Source organism: Dendrobium catenatum, unplaced genomic scaffold (genome assembly GCF_001605985.2).
Source record: "Dendrobium catenatum unplaced genomic scaffold, ASM160598v2 fragScaff_scaffold_289, whole genome shotgun sequence".
In the NCBI taxonomy this organism is placed as follows: Eukaryota; Viridiplantae; Streptophyta; class Magnoliopsida; order Asparagales; family Orchidaceae; genus Dendrobium; species Dendrobium catenatum.
The window spans coordinates 394,263-413,751 of NW_021318751.1; the positions used below are offsets into that span (position 1 = coordinate 394,263).

Genomic DNA, 19,489 nt, shown 5'->3' on the forward strand with positions numbered 1-19,489 from the left:
TTATTGATCAACTTATTCCATATGATACAATCTTGTAAATACTTTAAAAAGAGATAGAGAGTCAGCTTTAGCGGCAAAAGATAGGATAGGTACTAAGCAAAAGATCAAAGAAAGGGTTTCAAGTTTAAAATTTGAGGACATACTGCTAAGAGTATTTCACCATCGACACTTATCCACTCCAGCTGGAAAAATTATTGCGTCCTCCCACCTGACGTAGAGATGCGTCCTCCCAGAGCTAAAATCGCACTAAAAAACGAGAAATACCAAGCAAATACCGAGCAATACCAAACAATAACGAGGAATATCATCGTGTGAAGACCAATACCGAGTTATACCGAGCTATACTGAGCAATACCGAGCAATACAAAAAATACCTAGTTTTTCCTAGAGAAAACTCGGCATGTGCTCGGTATTGCTCGGTATAACTCGGTATTGGTCTTCACATGATGATATTCCTCGTCATTACCAAATAATACCTAGCAATACCGAGCAAAAACCGAGTTTTTTGGCGGTGGGAGGACGCAATAATTTTTCCTCCAGTTGACATGTTCTGCTTCTGGTTCAACCGCCTCACTTTTTGCTCTGCACAATTGCTTTGTGTTTTTTTTAACTAACCAGGGCATCTTGGTCATTTCAGTTTTCTTCTTATAGTTTTGTATATGTCTAAACATTGCTATAGTAAATAACATGAAAAATGTTTTGCTCCTCTTCTATAAAGCGTTTTCTGTTTCCGTTCTCTGAAGCTCAATCCATAAGCTTCTTTACCTACAACATTACATGACTGTTTTATCAATTTTTTTTTCTTTCGGAATGGATGTAGTGCTTATTTTAATTACTTGAAATTAGAAAAAAATATTTAAGAAAAAGAAAATTTTGAGTGCAGTATGATGAAGATGGATTTTTTATTTTTAGATTTATTTTAAGAAATTATAAAAATGAGTGACCAATCAAAATTAAATTGCATTTATTTCAATAAGTTTTTGAATCATTCAGATTAAAAATTTAACCAAGGTATTTTTATTAAATGTTTTGACAAATAATACAAATTTGTCTTTAATTTTTTGTACTAATATATTGCATAGATTATTTCTATTATATTGTATTCAAGTCTTCTTTCTAATCATCATTCCATAAAGGAATATTTTTTGAAGGAAATGATATTCTAATGCATTATTATGTGATACTTCCTATATGAAGAAAATGGTTATAATAATAATATAAAAATGGTTATCATTTAAAGAACTTAAAGAAAGAAAATCCCTTTAAAATGACGCTAACAATAAATAATAATAAAAATATCAACACTTTGTGATTTCTTATTACTAAAATTTTAGATGTTATTTTAATCTGCAGTTATTTATTTAATTTTTTTTAATTTGATCTTATAAAGATTTTATATTGATTTTAAAACTTTTCTTACATGCACAAAATATATTTTATTAATTTTTAAAATTCAATTAATATTAAAAAATATGCACCAATGTTGACTTCATTGACCAAATCTCTAATTAAAATACAAAATTTTAAATCAACACGTTTATTTATGTTTAATTTTTTTAGCAAAGTGCATTTAAACTATTTTCGTAAACACCTGAAGTTTACTGAAAGCTAATTTCAAAGAAAATTTATTGCAAGTTTTTTATTCGGTTGATTTTGACTTGCATCAATGGATTAATTATTCTATGCAGTTGTCAAATGCCATCCGGAGACCAACCAGAATGCGCCAAACCACCCTTTCGCTCGGTAGCGTGGCTCGGTAATGCTCAATATCGCTCGGTTCCACTGATGTGATGCATTTTGATTAATCTCCGGAAAATTTCTCACATCAATTAGTATGTGGGCTCCTGAGTCCTGAAGGATGTGTAAGATAAGCTTTGCCAATTCGTTCCCCTAAAAGGTATTTAGGAAATGCAGACAAAATCATTCTATAAAAAATTGCAGTTTTCTGTTTTGATCGTATATCCTTTAGCTTTATCATTTTGTCCAGGTCTCCGACAAAAACACTCGACATAAAATTGCTCCTAATTTTATGGCTGACCGTTGCTTTATGAATGCCTTGCGATCCATGCAATTTCGCTTTCAGATTAAATCTGATTCTCCCCAGAATTTATTCTTCTGTTTTTCATGAATCAGCATATCCAATTCTAGAGAAATTATTCTGTGCGGAGACCGGATGCAGAACATAATCCGGAGATATTCTGAACGGTACCACGCGTTATAGAGCGAAGGGGTGACATGACATATTATGATTGGTCTCTGAACGGTGTTTAGCGTCCGCACAGAATAATTAATCCCAGTTCTGATCCGATCCCCAACACAGCAAATAGCATGTATGGCTCCATAGGATTCTTTGAAAAGAACATTCTTTAATACTTGTCTGCATTCCTAAGAAAATATTATCATACTTTTCCCTTTTTTTCCTATTTTCTAATTTCTAGCCGACAAATTCATAACTTCCCAAAATGAAATAAAAAAAAGAAAAATAAACATTTCAACTATTAAATTCTGTTTACACAGTTCAGAGAAAAAAAGAAAAGAAACCTAACAGCTTCTAATTAACTAAAAATTGTTCATAACAGTAACAGCAGCTCTAAATGTTTCCAGAGTGAACCAAAGGCAACAACAATATGAATCTTCCGAATCCATTTAAAGCTGAGACAAGTGATTATGTGAGCTATTACAAGCTTAAGTGTTACAACAAGCCATTGAAAAAGTTAAACATCCTTTCCAAATCCTTTAATAATGTCTGATAAAAAATCACCATTGCAGTGGTCCACAGAGCTTGTTTTGCCCAGCAAATAGTGCCACTGTAACTTCAGCTTCAGGTAAAGCCACTGTAACTTATTTAAAGGACCACTTCACCATGTGCTGAAGCTCAGAGAAAATACAAGCTCACGTGTGCTCCACTGACCCAAATTATATCTTCACTTCCTAATAACACGGGCCTACTTCCAACTTCCTAACAAGTGGGTGTTTTGCATGTAATTAATCACCACATGGCTTTCACCACCCCATTGACAATAACAAATCCTCATGTGTGAAAATTTGAGTTCATCATATCCATAATGGTTTCTTCCATAAGATCATCGAAGATAGCTGCTTCTAAGGAAAGCCCAATCTCCCTTGCCTCAGGCTTCAATTGGTTCCTTTTCTCTCTGAGTCTTGCAAATTCTGAAACTACTATCTGCGTCAGGCTGGTTACATCTCCTTTTTCCCTCTCCCATGAAAAAATCAGCTCATTCATTGACTCTTCAAACAGCTCAGAGTTCAAACAACCATGGAAGTTCCAAATTCTCCCCTCTGAGTCGCTCAAGCAGTCAAACAGAAGCCTTCTACTGTTACTAAAATTTACCTTCTTCTGGCACAGGGATTTCTCACGAGTTTCCTTTAAGTTGATGGAGCTTGAGGGCAATGGGCATTCATCTTTGATTGATGCAGCAAAGGAAAAACAATGAAGCAGCATGGATACATATATATTACTCATAAAGGGGGGAGAAAGGAGGTTAGAAAACAGGAAAAAATATACTTACTTTGTTTACCAGAAGGGTAGCTTTCATCAGAATGCTGCAACTCAACCAAGAAGAAATCAAAGATGTTGGATCTTTTATTAGCGGCGGTCTTCCTATCCAAATGCAAGGCCTTCCTGAGGGCCTTGCAGTAGACAAGATTGACGATTACACGTCTCAGGAAGCCAGCTACTCTGCTCCTCCTAATGCCCCCATGGCTTCCAAACTTACGTAGTCTCTTGCCAGCAGCATTTAAAGGCCAGCAGGAAGGTGAAGACGGAGACCTTACGATCCTGCCTGAGCACCCATTCTCAAGAAGGTAGACTTCCATGAGGAAAGGCTCCTGTGGCTGCTCAAGAAGCTCGTAAAGCCTCCTACCAACCAGCTCGGGAGGATTTGAAAAAGGTAAAGGAGCCATTCGCTCTACAGTAAGAGAGAGCTCAGAAGAGAAAGAGGACAATAAAAATGGATGGCAGAGAAGAGTGGGGAACGGGCCCATATATAAGTAATATTGAGCCATAATGAGGCATGTTTTACCTAATAAACAGAAAGCACCTGAATAAATTGAAACATATATAAGCAGTTATGACGGTTGGGTTCTACTGTTGTTATACCCTTATAAACCAACCTCCATCAAATCATTAGGTTGTAAATCAGCTCCAGCGTACCAATCTCCTATTTCTGATTAAAATGAAGCACTAATGAACAGGTCTATGATTTGGGAGAGTTCACTAAATTGAAGGAAGCTTGAATACGATGAACCTGAACTGGAGGATACCTGTAGGTATTTTGCATCAGATAGGGACTTGTTAACTTTTGATCACCTGCAGTGTGAGATTACGTAGTAGAACAGTAGAGTATAAGAGAAAGGAAATACGCAAAACAGAGGAGCAGAATATTCATCTTCAGTTTCTACATATATCTATATTAACTATAGAGCTAAAAAAGTACATGTATACATTAAGAGAAGGAATTAGAAGCAGCTATAAAGCAAAGGCTTAGATGAATGTAACAGTGATCCAACGGCTGCAAATAATAGTTCTGTAAAGGTATGATGCTGGAACATTTCTAGTGGAGCTGTGAGCTGTAAATGCTATAACTGCATCAACTTATCAGTTGTTCTACTCACACCCCCTCAAGTTGACAATGGTAGGTTCAATTGTTAACTTGTCACCAAGTTGAGAAAAATGTTGAGAGCTAAGAGATTTCATGAATAAGTCAGTTGGTTGATCTATGGACGCTAGGTGACAAACAACAATGTGATGAAACTTGATACAATTTCGGATAAAGTGAACATCAATTTCGATATGCATTGTTCGAGCATGAAAGACCGGGTTGTCTGTAAAGGCATGTGTAGACAAATTGTCACAGAAGAGTTTGGTCGGATGGCAAATAGAGATACCAAATTCTACTAATAATATTCAAAAGCCAAATGATACCTAATACGAAGTAGAAGAAGTTTCAACCAAATCAACAAACCACAAGAGAAATTGGGAAGAAAAGCACACCACAATTTTTTTATTTTAGAAAATATGAAAGAGAACAAACAATATACAATGGATCATAAATTGAAGAGGAAGATCCAACTCTCCCAAATCTCTAGCTTACAGCTAGAACCGTCACAACCTATGAACAAACTAAATTCAACAAACACATGACATATCATAACCCTAGGGTAAATCAACTATTTAAAGCAAACAATAAAAAAAAAAATCAAAACAGCCCTCCCTTAATTCCCTCCGAAATCAATCCCCAATCTGCCATATTTTCTTAAATAAATCAGCCTTCAAATCAGCCCCCAAATCTACCTTCTTCAATTAGAAAATAATTCATAATTAATCCCCTCTAAATCAGCCCCCCAAATCAGTCATCTTCAATTAGGAAATATTTTATAATTAACCCCCTCCAAATTAACTCCCAAATATACCATCTTCAATTAGGGAATATCTCCTAATTAATTCCATCAAAATCAACCCTCAAATCAACCTCTTTCTCTTAATAAAACATTCCTAAATCCCTCCCAAATCTAAATCCAAATTAGCCATCTTTCCCTAAATAAACTTTCATAATCATTTCTCTCATGATTTCTCCTCCTTACATAGTGAATATTAACTCCCCTGGGCCCCACAAGGTGGGTCCCCTTGGCATATCAATACTTTCCCCCAAAAAAAGCATGTTGCCCTCAAGATGGAAGATAGGAATGATCTCCTAATCACCTCATATGGCTCTCATGTGGTTTCGTACTCCAACAAATCCGTCCACCTAATAAGTACTTCCTAAATAATAAACCAGGATGCTAAGAACATATTGAGAGCTCAATAAGACCATTCCTTGAGATGATTGTTTTTTTATCCTCTTCAATTTGTTTGTTGAAAGTTTTGAGTTGCCCCTTTTCCTTATCATCAATCATTTACATCTTCAACTTTCTCACCCTAGAATCGCTACTGCCCCAATAGTTGCTTCCTTCTCTTATGTAGTGGTTGTCATAACCCCTCCATGCTTTCCCCTTATATCGAGGATGGGAATCCCACTTTTCTTCCACCTACCTCACATGAACCAATCCCCATGGCTTGACTTGTCCCCCTCCTCCAGTCATCAACACCCCTTGCCCATAAGACCTCTCATAGTGGTCGACCACCCCATCAAAAAACCCTATTATGTCCCATATTGGAGCCCTAAAAGGTAGCTCTTAACCCCGTCCTTCTCCGATGGCCCATTCCCCTTGCCTGAAATACCACTTATAGTAGTCGATCACCCTCCCATAGTGCGGTCCCCTCAAGCCAGAAACCTTGATCCGCCCCTTATAAGAGCCCTAGGAGATGGGTGTCGATAAAAGTACTTCGAATTCTTCTCGCCCGATCTCTTTTCCCTTAGATTCTGCCAAGGGAATCTCGGACAAATCGTGGTTAGGGTTAGTCATCGGAACCGCCAGTGAAGTTTTGGATTGCATCTCAATAAGCTTCTTAATCATCTCCTCCAAAATTTTCTTTCCCTTTAGTTCAGCCCTAGAAATAGCCGACAAAGCCTTCGATTGCATCTCGATCAACTTCCTTATCATATCTTCCAGGTTAGAAAGCCTTGCTTCCATGGATGAAAACCTCCTCTCCAAGCCGGATTTGATTGCTCCATCTTACTTTCCAAAGCCTCCACCTTCTTCGCTATCATAGGTCCCAAAAAAGTACTTTGATACCAATTTGATACGAAGTAGAAGAACTTTCAACCAAATTAGCAAACCATAAGAGAAATTGAGAAGAAGAACACACCATAAGTTTTTTTATTTTAGAGAACAAATAAGATACAATGGATCTTCAATTAGAGAGGAAGATCTAATTGAAGATCCGACTCTCCCAAATTTCTAACCAGCAGCTAGAGCCCTCACAACCTAAGAACAAATTAAATTCAACAAACACAACATATCCTAACCCTAGGGTAAATTAACTATTTAAACCAAACAGTAAACAATAAAATACCAAAATAGACCTCCTCTAATTCCCTCTCAAATCTACCCTATTTTCTTAAATATTTCTCTCCCAAATCAGCCCCTAAATGTCTTCTTTAATTAGAAAATAATTCCTAAATAATACCATCCAAATCAACCATCTTCAATTAGGAAATATTTTCTAATTAACCCTCTCTAAATCAGCCCCCAAATATGACCTCCTAAATTAGAAAACACCTCCTTATTAATTGCACCCAAATCAACCCCCAAATTAGTCTTTTTCCCTTAAGAAAACATTCATAATTCCCTCCCAAATCTGAATTCAAATCAGCCATCTTTTCTTAAATAAACTTTCCTAATTATTTCTCCCATGATTTCTCCTACTTACACAGTGAATACTAACTCCCTTGGGCCCCAAATGGTGGGCCCCCAAGCCTATCAATATCACAGGCAGCCATGGACAAGGCTCTATATAGTATATTCAACTTCAATAGAAGATTTGGCCACAAAGGTTTGTTTTTGACACTCCAAGAGCTCAAGGTTGAACCAAGAAAAGAGCAGTAACCTATGATAGAATGACGATCAATGTTGTATGCAGCCCAATCTACGTCTGCATATGCCTGTAAGTCAAATGTGGAGTGAGAAATAAGCAAGCCAAGATGGAATTTGCCTTTAATGTAATGAAGTACTTGCTTGAGCACCTGAAAATGAATGAGAAACATATCCTAACCCTAGGGTAAATTAACTATTTAAACCAAACCGTAAACAATAAAATACCAAAATAGACCTCCTCTAATTCCCTCTCAAATCTACCCTATTTTCTTAATTATTTCTCTCCCAAATCAGCCCCTAAATTTGTCTTCTTTAATTAGAAAATAATTACTAATTAATACCATCCAAATCAACCATCTTCAATTAGGAAATATTTTCTAATTAACCCTCTCTAAATCAACCCCCAAATATATCCTCTTAAATTAGAAAACACCTCCTTATTAATTACACCCAAATCAACCCCCAAATTAGTCTTTTCCCCTTAATAAAACATTCATAATTCCCTCCCAAATCTGAATTCAAATCAGCCATCTTTCCTTAAATAAACTTTCCTAATTATTTCTCCCACGATTTCTCCTACTTACGTAGTGAATACTAACTCCCCTGGGCCCCAAATGGTGGGCCCTTAAGCGTATCAATATCACAGGCAGCCATGGACAAGGCTCTATATTCAACTTCAATAGAAGATTTGGCCACAAAGGTTTGTTTTTGACACTCCAAGAGCTCAAGGTTGAACCAAGAAAAGAACAGTTACCTATGATAGAATGACGATCAATGTTGTATGCAGCCCAATCTACGTCTGCATATGCCTGTAAGTCAAATGTGGAGTGAGAAATAAGCAAGCCAAGATGGAATTTGCCTTTAATGTAATGAAGTACTTGCTTGAGCACCTGAAAATGAATGAGATATGGATTGTGTATATGTTGACATAAACGGTTTACAGCAAAAAGAATATCTGATAGGGTTGTTGTCAAGTATTGAAATGATCCAAAGAGCTGTCTATAATAAGCGGGCTGAGGATAAATTGCAGAATCAGCCTCTATATGAGGAATTTTAGTGGGTGAAGATGTTAAGACAAGTTTGCAATCTGTTATTCCAGCTTTAAGCAGTAAAACAACAGTACAACATGATTGATTTAGATGAAGACCTGCAGGAGTATAAGTAAACATGCAAATCAAGACAGAAACCGAGACTTTAAAGAAGAAAGGTCTTCTGATGTAGAACGGGTAGGAGGATTGGGACCTAAGTGGCTTGAAGAGCAAATCGAGGGGTCTAAACAGCAGCTTTTGACTCTTAGAAGTCTTGGATAGCAACTCTTCTTCCAACACAGCAGCAAGAGGTCTTCCAAGGGCTGAAGAAGAATGGTGGACAGCAGTTTTCCTCTTCCAGATCGACAATTTTAGAACTTCCAAGAGGTGTTGATGCAAGACAATGAAGGAGACTTTATGCTGCAGTTGGAGGAAGGAGTGGAATCACTGTCACGTCGAGTTTGGGGAGTTTAATGGAAGAGATCCCACGGGCAAGGCCTTGGGAAAAATCTGCCAGCAGGGATTTAAGGCAAAGATTTACTTCTAGAGAAAAAAAAAAAGAGGCTGATTTTAGTAGGATTTAGGCGGTGCAGGCATAGAGGAGATTTCGGCCTGACTAAGGGCTGAAATTGGTAGTCTTTCCTAATGCATATATGGGTTTTAGGAAATAAACTTTGGCATTTATTGTAGAGGGGGATCAGCGGCTTAATGATGAGGGAGGGGATTGGGGGAGATGATTTAGGTTACTTAAATTAAGAAATTAAATTTGGAATGAAAGATTTCATCCAATTTAATTTGAAATTTAAAAAGGCTATAAAATAGGAAGTTACCAAAAATAGGATTATAAATTAGATAACTATTTTAAATTCAAATAGATTTGAATTTACTCATGAATAGAGTTACATAAAATATAAAAGACTATTTTAGGAAAGGTTTAAGGGCAAGTTGGTGATGGAGGGAAAAACCAAGAGGAGGGAAAATTTAAAAACTTTCCTAAAATAGATTTTATAATTTAGGAAAGAATTTGAATTTCAAATTTGGAGAAATTTGAATTCAAAGACAAACTAAATTATATGGCAATCCAAAATTAGGAATTATTCAAATTAGGCAATAGGGAATGGGAGAGGGTGTGGCCGGCTGTTTGAATGGGGCGGGTAAGGGGCCGGCGGCAAGGTGGAGATGGAGACGACATGATGGTGGAAGTAGGAAGAGGATGAATATGACTACGAGGAGCAATAAAAAGAAACAAAAAACAGAGAAACAAAATATCAAAGATACAACCGCGAGCCCGGACACATCCTGCGGCTGGAGGGTACTACATTGCCCTTCTCCAAGGAACTTCACACCACGAGCCCGGACCCATCCTGCGGCTGGTAGAAACTCCGACTCCCTCCCATAGGGATTTCACTGAAGTTCTTCCCAAAGAACATAAGTGCAAAACACAAGTTTTTTTATTATAATTCCATCCTCCCTAATACAAGAGAAGGGGCCTCTATATATAGGCCTCAAAAGAAATTAAAAGACACATTTGCCCCTTAGGCTTATATAAGACAAGAGGGTAAAAAAGGGAAATTGCAAAATTAAATAAAATATACTTAATAAACTAAAATAAAACAAAGTGATCTCGGTCGTCGCTCTTCAGCTCCTCCTCAGATAGGCATGGACGGTTGGATGTCCGCATCATCTTCAATTGCATCATTCACATTACTAGTAAGGAGAATATCATCCACATACAGAAAAATATAAATCTAGTTGACCCACAACCATAGAATTGTTGCAATAATAAATGTGCACATAACAAAATAATTGATTTTTATGAACCAAAACATAAAAATGAAAAAAAATGATGATGAGCAAGTGCTATTTTGGTGTACATCACGAGCAATAGATATCTATATTAACTATAAAGATGCAGGAGTACATTTATATATTAAGAGAATGAATCAGAAGCAGTTATAAAGCAAAGGCTAAGATGAATGTAACAGTGATCCAACGGCTGCAGATAATAGTTCTGAAAATGTATGATGCTGGAGCAGTTCTAGTGGAGCTGTTAGTCGTAAATGCTATAACTGCATCAACTTATCATTTGTTCTTATCAGGACCCACCAACGAGTATTGATGGCTAAGATGATTAACGAATGGTTTGCACAATGCTCTGAAATGATTGGTGTTGCAATTAGAATGGTGGTGGTGTTTGCCTCTGAATGACTTCTATTTGGCGTTTACAAAATGGACAGCCACGCGGCAGTCGGCACAACTATAATATAATCACCAACTCACGTCTCTGATAGAATCAGACACAGAGGTGAATAAGTATGGTCTTCCATATTTCTGCATGCTTGCATGTATTCTCGAATGGATTCTGTAATAATAAAAAAACTTCATATTCTAACTTGTCCTGTGAAGCTACGTTCAAGTAACACTAAAACTTGTTTTGAGCCAACTTCCTCAGTTACACATCAGTGACAGCGAACTCGTTGGTCCAGATTACTAAGTCTGAGAGAAAACAGTTCAGAATCTCTTCTGAGAGTGGTAATACGAGGTCTATAGTATCAAAATAGCTTAGTGAGAAAAAACGAAACTCTGCATGTCAAAAAAAAAATGAAAAAGCCAAAAGAAAAATATAACCCAGTGAACATTATGAATGAAGAAATAATACTGAAGCCACAAATGGCAAAACGTTACTACATACAGTCCACGACTTTAATCATGTCTGTAAATAAATGAAAGAGAACATCAAAACAAATAACATAATTGAAGGATGATCAATTAAAGACCAGGAAAGCTAAGCGGTAGATTTTTTTACAGTGTTTGAAGTACTTTCATGAATGAACCAATAAACATAATTCAATTATCATATGATTTGGGAGCTGGAGAAGTTCTCAATCATGGTTTTTGATTTTGAATAAAGGGAATTCAGCAAACACTCCCGCTCGGCAAATACAAGGCCAAACAGCCGAATCTCCTCTTTAAGATCTCTCATCTTTTCTCTTTCATAGTTCAGATCTTTCTGTAATTCATCTTTCTGAGCTTTAAGGAGCACAACATCGTGGTTAGAGTAAGAGAGAGTTTGAACTAAGGAAGAGTTTTCTTCTCTTAACTGACTATATTTTCTTTCCAGCATGTCATATTGTTCCTTCAATGCATCAACCTGAAGGGCTTGAAGTTTACATTCAGATGCCAAGTTGAGGCATCTTTCCTTGGTATTCCATTCTTCCAAATCAGTTCCCTTCAGAAAAAACACCAGTTAGTACATGAGGTCCAAACCATGGAAAGACAAGAACAACATAAGACTATACCAAAGTAAAAAAAAAAATCAATCGCAAATTTTTTGAGACTAGTCACAATTGACAGGACCTTGTCTATGCTTTCAATATAGAATATATGGATTATGGAGTATTGTAGTTAAGGTTGCAAATGAAATGAGCACTCGATAAGCTACATGTGGTTCGGCTCTAGCTCATTCATGATCATTTGATTATGTAATCAAACAAGTTTGAATATTTTTTTTTAAATACTCAATGGTTAAATAAGCAAACTTGAACAACTATTTGTCTAACTCGTTGATGTTTATGAACAATATTATTTGAAGCTCGTCAACAAGGTCATTAAGAAATTGGATTAATGTTCGATTTGAAGCTCGATAAGTTTTGTTATGAAAATAATGAGCAACCTAATATGAATGTTTATATTTATTATAATTTAATAACATAAATAAATACTAATCATTAATTAAATTTTCAAAACTAATTAAACATTATAGCATTTGTTAATTAGCGATACATATTCATGCTTGTTGGATTGTTTGTTTTGAGTATTCATTAAGAAGTTTGTTTATTAAAAGTATCATTTTATAAGCTTGACAAGCTACTCATTTGTAAACTCAAAAATAATAGTTAGGTTGGCTCGTTTAGCGCTCGAAAGCTCATTAATAACTCGATATAGTTCAAATGAGTTACTCGTTTGAAGCTCGATAAACACAATATGAACCAAATATAAGCCAAACACAAACAAAACTCGAACATATGTCATATTAAACAAGCCAAACTTGAACACAAATAGAAAAGCTTAAATCAAGCTCGAGCTGGACTCAAACAAGCTAATAGTAAACAAGCTCAAACATGAACAAGCATCTGTTCGACTTGACTCGGTTTGTTTGTGTTAGACCGGTCCAGCCGGTCCAGGCGGGACCGGCTCACGGGCAAAATAGCGGAACCAGGCGGAATCCTGGCGGAGAACGAGCGGCCGACCGCTCAAACAGAGCGTTTTAGAAAGGATTTTTGGGGGGGTTTCAAAGAGAAATTTGAATGTAGGGACTGTTTAGGGAATTCCTTTTGATTTGTTTGCATTAAATATATGTCTTTCCTAGGGTTTGGGGATCTTGAATTGGGCTGAAATTTGAGATCTCGTAGATTTAGGATTTCTTTGGGCTCTAGCGGCGTCTAGAGAATTGGGAGAGATCGATCCTCCTCTCGAATTGAGGATCAATTGTATCTTTGCTATTTCCTTGCAACTACTAGTAAAATACAAGTCTTTTCTCGGATTTTTCTGCAGTTTTTCCTGTTTTCCTACTGTTTTTGGCTGTTTTTCTACTGTGGACAGCAATTTTACATTGGATCTACTTGGTTTTGGTGAGAAACACTTGGAAATCCAAGTGTTTCCTATAAGTTTGCAGCCCAAAATGTGGTTAATTGAATATATGTTCTCATTTATAAATTAGTTTATGTAAAATCATGCTGCTTTTTTTGCAGTTTTTACTGACAGATCCATCAACACAATGTCAATTTTTTCCCTTTGCATTACAAAAGCAAATTTAATTGAGAACATAGACAAGTAAAGCACGTGTGACATCGGACGCTACCCGTCACAGGGACGAATAGAGAAGATGCTGCAAGAAGAACCTCAAGTTCTTCGGTAGCAGCTCCTTCACGCACCACCTAAGGGAATTAAGCAACGGGGAAGAGGAGGACCACTACCTGACAAGAAGGTCAGGGTACAGACAAACCCAGGGGAAAAGGGATAAAACACAAATCAAATCTCTATCTTATTCAGGAAATAATCACCTGGTTATATACAAGTATGCGGATGCAAGAAAAAGGCAAAAAAAATAAAACTTCCAACTACACAAAAGCTACACAGACAAATAAAAGAAAAAAAAAAAGACTATGCTATAAAATCTGAAGTTGCTAGAATTGTGTAGCAGATATCAGCGTCAGGCTACCGGGGTAAGAGGAACTTCAAGTTCGTAATAGGGCGAGAGATCCGCTACGTTGAAGGTGGCACCTGGTAGTTCAATTTGATAAGCATTGTCGCCAATCCTTTTGAGAATTATGAATGGACCGTCAGCCTTTGGTTTTAATTTACCGAATGCGCCAGGAGGAAACCGCTCCTTTCGGAGACGGATCCAAACTTTGTCACCCTCGTTGAACTGTATCGCCTTGCGGGTCCGCTTGGCAATATTCTCACATTTCTTATTATGTGTGTGGATCATTTCTTGCACTTTCTAATGCAGTTGTTTTATCTCCTCACTTCGTTGGGCTTCTTCTATGTTATAATTGCTAGAAGGAACTTGAGGAATGAGATCTAAGGGTGATAGTGGGTTAATGCCATAAACTGTTTGAAAGGGACTATGCCCGGTTGCTTGATTGGTAGATCTGTTAAATGCGAACTCCACTTGAGGCAACACCAAATCCCACTGTCGCAAATTCTTTCCCACAAAGCATCGTAATAGGTTGCCAAGACTTCTGTTGACGATCTCCGTTTGACCATCCGTTTGAGGATGGGCGGTAGAACTGAACTGGAGTTTGGTCCCTAATTTACTCCATAATGTCTTCCAGAAATGACTCAAAAACTCGACATCTCGGTCAGATATAATGGTCTTAGGGATACCATGTAATCGTACTATTTCCCGGAAATATAAATCAGCGACGTGTGTGGCATCCAACGTTCTGTTGCATGGTACGAAATGGGCCATTTTGGAAAAACGGTCCACAACAACCATAATCAAATCTTTGTTCTGTTGGGTTCGAGGAAGGCCTAATACAAAGTCTAGGCTCATGTCAACCCATGGCCCTTCATGAACGGGCAGGGGAGTATATAGTCCCAGTTTCTGGCTATGAGTCTTGGCCGTAATACACACTCAGCATCTTTTAATGAATCGTTCCACATCACGGGAAAGAAGAGGTCAGTAAAAATTTTCCTTGATTAAAGCAAGGGTCTTGTCCCTTCAAAAATGGCCAGCCATCCCTGATTCGTGGCACTCACTGATAATGGCTATACGGATAGAACCTTTCGGAATGCACAGTTGGTTTCCGAAAAACAAATAGTCATGCTTCCTATGATAGAACTGATAGGGTCCGTCTTGGCACTGGAGCTAAATGCTGCCAAAGTCTGGATCTTCTGGGTACAGCTCCTTGAGTAGTTCAAATCCCGTTACCTTCGTATGTAAGGTTTGGATTACAGCGAGCCGTCGACTGAGTGCATCAGCTACTTGGTTGTTTTTACCTGACTTATGTTTTAGAACAAAATGGCAGGCACCTAGATACTCGACCCAAGCAGCATGTCGGCCTTTTAATTTATTTTGACTGTTAATAAATCGCAATGCCTCATGGTCTGTGAATAAAATAAATTCATAGGGTAGCAAGTAATGCTCCCAATGATGTAATGCTCTAACAATAGCATAAAATTCTTTATCATAGACGGAGTATTTTTGATGTGCTTCATTTAGTTTCTCACTAAAAAATGTAATGGGGTGCCCTTTCTGACTGAGAACAGCGCCAATTCCGGAGTTTGAAGAGTCACAATCTAATTCAAATACTTCATTAAAATCAGGTAACGTGATGGGTGCCGTCAACACTGCGTGTTTTAGGTGTTCGAAACCTTTGTGGGCGGAGGGAGTCCATTGGAAACGTTCAGCCTTGATTAGTTCGGTGATAGGTGCAGCCATGGAGCTGAAGTTCCATATGAAACTGCGGTAGAAGGACGCAAGGCCGTGGAATTGGCGAACATCGGTGAAAGATTGCAGTATAGGCCATTGTACAAGGCTTCTCATGTTTTGAAGGTCGTTTTCCATTCGTCTCCCAGTCGCACCCGTATTTGATGGTACCCGCTTCTTAAATCAATTTTAGAAAATATGGTCGCTCCATGTAACTGGTTGAAAATGTCATCTATACGAGGTATGGGGAAACGATATTTTATTGTGATTTTGTTGATGGCGCGACTGTCAATACACATACGGTAGGTGCCATCTTTTTTTGGAACCAAAAGCGCGGGGACGGCGCATAGACTGGAGCTGGGGCGAATAAAACCTTTGTCCAATAGTTCATCTATTTGTCGTTGTAGTTCCCTGTATTCATTAGGCCGGAGTCGGTAAGCAGGTAGGTTGGGCAAAACGGCACCGGGTACCAGCTCCATGTGGTGTTGAACCTCACGGAGAGGGGGTAATCCCGAAGGCAACTCTTGTATGAGAATGTCTCCATACTTCTGTAGTAGTGGCCGAATCACTTCAGGTAAACACTGAACGGATGGGTTTTCTTCTATGAGGATCAAGAAAAAACCTTGCTGAGCGACTCTAAGATCTTGCATGAACAGACCCCTGTTGAACAAAGAAGTAGATGACGAATCTTCTGCTTCAATAACCAATGAGGGTGATAGCTCGATTTGTTGATCATGGTGCATAAATGAATAAGTGTTCGCGGTTCCATGGTGTACAGTATCTTTGTCGAATTGCCATGGTCGGCCTAACAGAAGATGGCACGCATCCATGGGAACAACATCAGATAAAACGCGGACTTGAAATTGGCCGATGGAAAAATCTACCAGACATCGTTTGTTCACCTGGACCTCAGTGTTCTTCTGTATCCACGAAAGAGAATACGATTTAGGGTGATCAGTTGTAACAAGTTGTAATTTGTCCAACATGAGAGCGGCCACGACATTCTCGCAGCTTCCACTATCTATGATCATATTACACACACGTTCTTTAACTGAACACCAAGTCCGGAAAATACTGTGTCGCAGCCAGGAATCACCCTTGTGTGTATTCAAGGATTGTCTCAAAACAAGCAAGTTTCCTTCGTCCCCCTTTAAATACATTGGCTCAACAGATGTAGAATTCTCAGGATTATGGGCAGTGGAGGCATCGGAGGGTTCTTCAGTTTCTGATTCTTCCATAAGAGTGACCACCCGACGGTTTGGACAGTTCGAAGCAATGTGTCCAAATCCTTGGCATTGAAACACTTGCGAGCCGAAAAAGAGGGTTGTGACTAAGTAAGGCGTGGTGGCCCTCGGAGTGGTGGTTCTTCCGGTTGCCGAATGGGTCCAGCCACATTCTTGTTAGTCTTGATAGTTTCTTTTCCGTTAAAAGGGTCCATTGTCACATTCCTAGGTTTGGCTTTCTTGAACCTTGCTTGTTGTTTCTCTACTTTTAATGCTAAGTTGACAACATCCTGAAAAGTCCAATATGGCTGCAATTGCACCACATTGGAGATGGTGGGTTGTAACCCGCCCAAGAAACGAGCTACGGTGTGTTCTTCGGGCTCTACCACATCTCATTTAATAGACAGTTGTTCAAATTCGAATATGTATTCCTCCACCGTCATCTCTTGTTGTTCCAGTTGTGAAAATTTGAGATATAAATCTTGCTTGTACTGTTCGGGGACATATTTGTGCTGCATCTCTTTCTTCATCTTCGGCCATGACACTATCTTACTTCTTCCTTCTAAATTTCTTGATCTTTTCAAGTTCTACCACCAAAGTGACGCTGCACGCTTGAGTTTGATAGCCACAAGTTTGACGATTCGATCTGCTGGGACTTCTTTGAAGTCAAGAATGCGTTCCACAGTTTGTAACCACCCGATGAATTCATCTGGGTCCATTCGACCATCGAACTTAGGTAACTCCATTTTGATTCCATAATCGGAGGTTGCCCTCCGGTCGTTTCGGCCCACTGGCCGTTTGTCTGCTTCTTCGTCACTTGAACCTTCTTGGTGAAATGGGTTGATGTCTTCTTCATCCTGCGGCGACACCACTGGTTCTCTCTGTACACATCCGGCCAGCCTTTGTTGCAGCTGGGCAATCTCCCTTTGTAGGTCTTCTATCACGACTTCTTGAACCGACCTTTGAGGATTCCGGCAAGTCGGAATCTTGCCGGCTCTGATACCACTTGACACCGGACGCTACCCGTCACAGGGACGAATAGAGCGGATGCTGCAAGAAGAACCTCAAGTTCTTCGGTAGCAACTCCTTCACGCACCACCTAAGGGAATTATGCAACGGGGAAGAGGAGGACCACCACCTGACGAGAAGGTCAGGGTACAGACAAACCCAGTGGAAAATGGATGAAACACAAATCAAATCTCTATCTTATTCAGGAAGTAATCACCTGGTTATATACAAGTATGTGGATGCAAGAAAAAGGCAAAAGCAAATAAAACTTCCAGCTATACAAAAGCTACACAAACAAATAAAAGCTGAAAAAAAAGACTGCTATAAAATCTGAAGTTGCTAGAATTGTGTAGCAGATATCAGCACTAAACTCCAGCGTCAACGTGCCTAACTAAAATATGCAATTTCAGTTGTTTGATATAAAAAAAGCATCGAAATCACAAAAATCACAACTAAACATAAGCACATATTCCAAATCTTATAGGAATGTGATATGCAAAAACATAAAGAGGATACGTTTAAGTAGAAAATATTCACTTAATTAATGAGCAAATTATTGGCGTAGAATTGAAATAAAGCAAGAAGTCAATATCTTCTTTTTTGTACTTCAAGTTTATACATGTCATACTTTCCCAAAGGAATTAAGAAAAAATATACTAACAATTTCATATTTTAAGCTTCGTTAGGTAATGTTGGGTGTTCTTGGTTGTGGTGTACTTTGCATGTTCACTGGTTAAATTACTGTGGGCTCCGAAAATTCGGCCCCGGCCTCCCAGCTCGCTTTTTTTTCTTTTTATTCGGCGAGGGAGTTTTAACTGAATAAGTTCCGGGGTAAATTTTGGAAGGCAGATGGGTTTGTAGATAAGACACTACCCAGAGATTTTGCCCTCATTTTGTGAGGACTTTATGATCTAAGTTCTGGTTTCCTATAGGCGCAAGCCCCTATAGTTAAGTACCCCTCTCGATCACGAGAGAGAACTTTCGATTAAGGCTAGTCATTGATCAGATACGTAGAGATACATGTTATCCGGCATATAGTAGCAGCAATGGGTTTGGATTTGGAAATTTGGAAAATTGGTTGGGAATTGAAAAGTTTGATATTTAAATAAGAAATTTCACCATCTTTCACTTAAAGCGGATGGTGGGGGAACGGATAATGGACCTAATCAAGATCCCATGGTTCCGTCATCCCGGGCCATCGTGGTCCCTGGTCTACTTAGTCAGAGGAGGTAGTCGACCCAACCTGACAGAAGGATCCTTATCGGCAGCCATGGGTTGCTTCGTCCAAGGGAACCTTGTAGACCGGGGTTGAATGTTTGTCTAAGGGGACAAATTTGAATCCACCTTAGCTAACAGAGGGCTTTGTGCCCTATCGATCATATCCTATTGATTCATATATCAAGGATTTAACGCCATTAAGGAGCGTATTGGCTCTGGCCATAACCGCTATCTGTGGTGCCATTTGACGGCAAAACCACTCGGTTCAGAGGGCCCCGGGTCATAACCGTTTACCTGCAGTGCCATTTGGCGGCGAAACTGCCGGTTAGAGGACACGTACCACGTCCTTACTGACAAGAGATTGTTTGAGAATGGATCCTAGTGATATTTTCGACTAGACATTCGGCTCTTTGTGAGCTAGAGTTTATTTGAATTTGTCCGCCTCGACAAACTGTTACGGAGGGCGAATGGATTTTGCTTTAACTGCGTTGATGGATTTATTTCAATTTTAAATATTTTTGAACTTTTGGGATTTGTGGATTTTTTTATTTTATGGAGTTTTGGGTTTTGAATGGATATTT

At 38.5% G+C, this 19,489-nt stretch overlaps 2 protein-coding genes across 6 annotated transcripts in view; both read right to left on the bottom strand.

The window, feature by feature from the left end:
- Window positions 1-2,523: 2,523 nt before the first annotated feature.
- LOC110113935 lies at window positions 2,524-5,266 on the bottom strand. Of its 5 annotated transcripts, none has more exons than XM_028693450.1 (4): window positions 4,285-5,266; window positions 4,135-4,187; window positions 3,531-3,945; window positions 2,524-3,423 (listed from the first exon to the last, which is right to left on the bottom strand). In XM_028693450.1, exons 2-4 carry the CDS (start codon window positions 4,138-4,140, stop codon window positions 3,032-3,034), a joined length of 813 nt encoding a protein of 270 aa, XP_028549283.1. In that variant the 5' UTR covers window positions 4,141-4,187; window positions 4,285-5,266; the 3' UTR covers window positions 2,524-3,031. The 5 variants fall into 5 exon arrangements, with proteins under 5 accessions (XP_028549283.1, XP_028549285.1, XP_028549282.1 ...); XM_028693452.1 differs by having other exon boundaries at window positions 4,121-4,187; window positions 4,285-5,265; XM_028693449.1 differs by having other exon boundaries at window positions 4,062-4,187; window positions 4,285-5,265.
- A 5,877-nt stretch (window positions 5,267-11,143) lies between these two features.
- LOC110113951 (kinesin-like protein KIN-7L) overlaps window positions 11,144-19,489 on the bottom strand; it is a 22,884-nt gene continuing 14,538 nt past the window's right edge. The window contains exon 15 of the mRNA XM_020846678.2: window positions 11,144-11,754. Within this exon, the coding sequence (XP_020702337.1) occupies window positions 11,380-11,754 (375 nt within the window). The 3' untranslated portion in view covers window positions 11,144-11,379. The remainder of the gene's footprint in view (window positions 11,755-19,489) is intronic.

Excerpts from the sequence above, each read along its gene's own strand:
- LOC110113935 (XM_028693448.1), bottom strand. The coding sequence starts at position 4,026 with ATGGCTCAATATTACTTATATATGGGCCCGTTCCCCACTCTTCTCTGC. Across the intron at positions 3,424-3,530 it reads CTACCCTTCTGGTAAACAAA|ATGAATGCCCATTGCCCTCA; the intron begins GTAAGTATATTT and ends CATCAATCAAAG.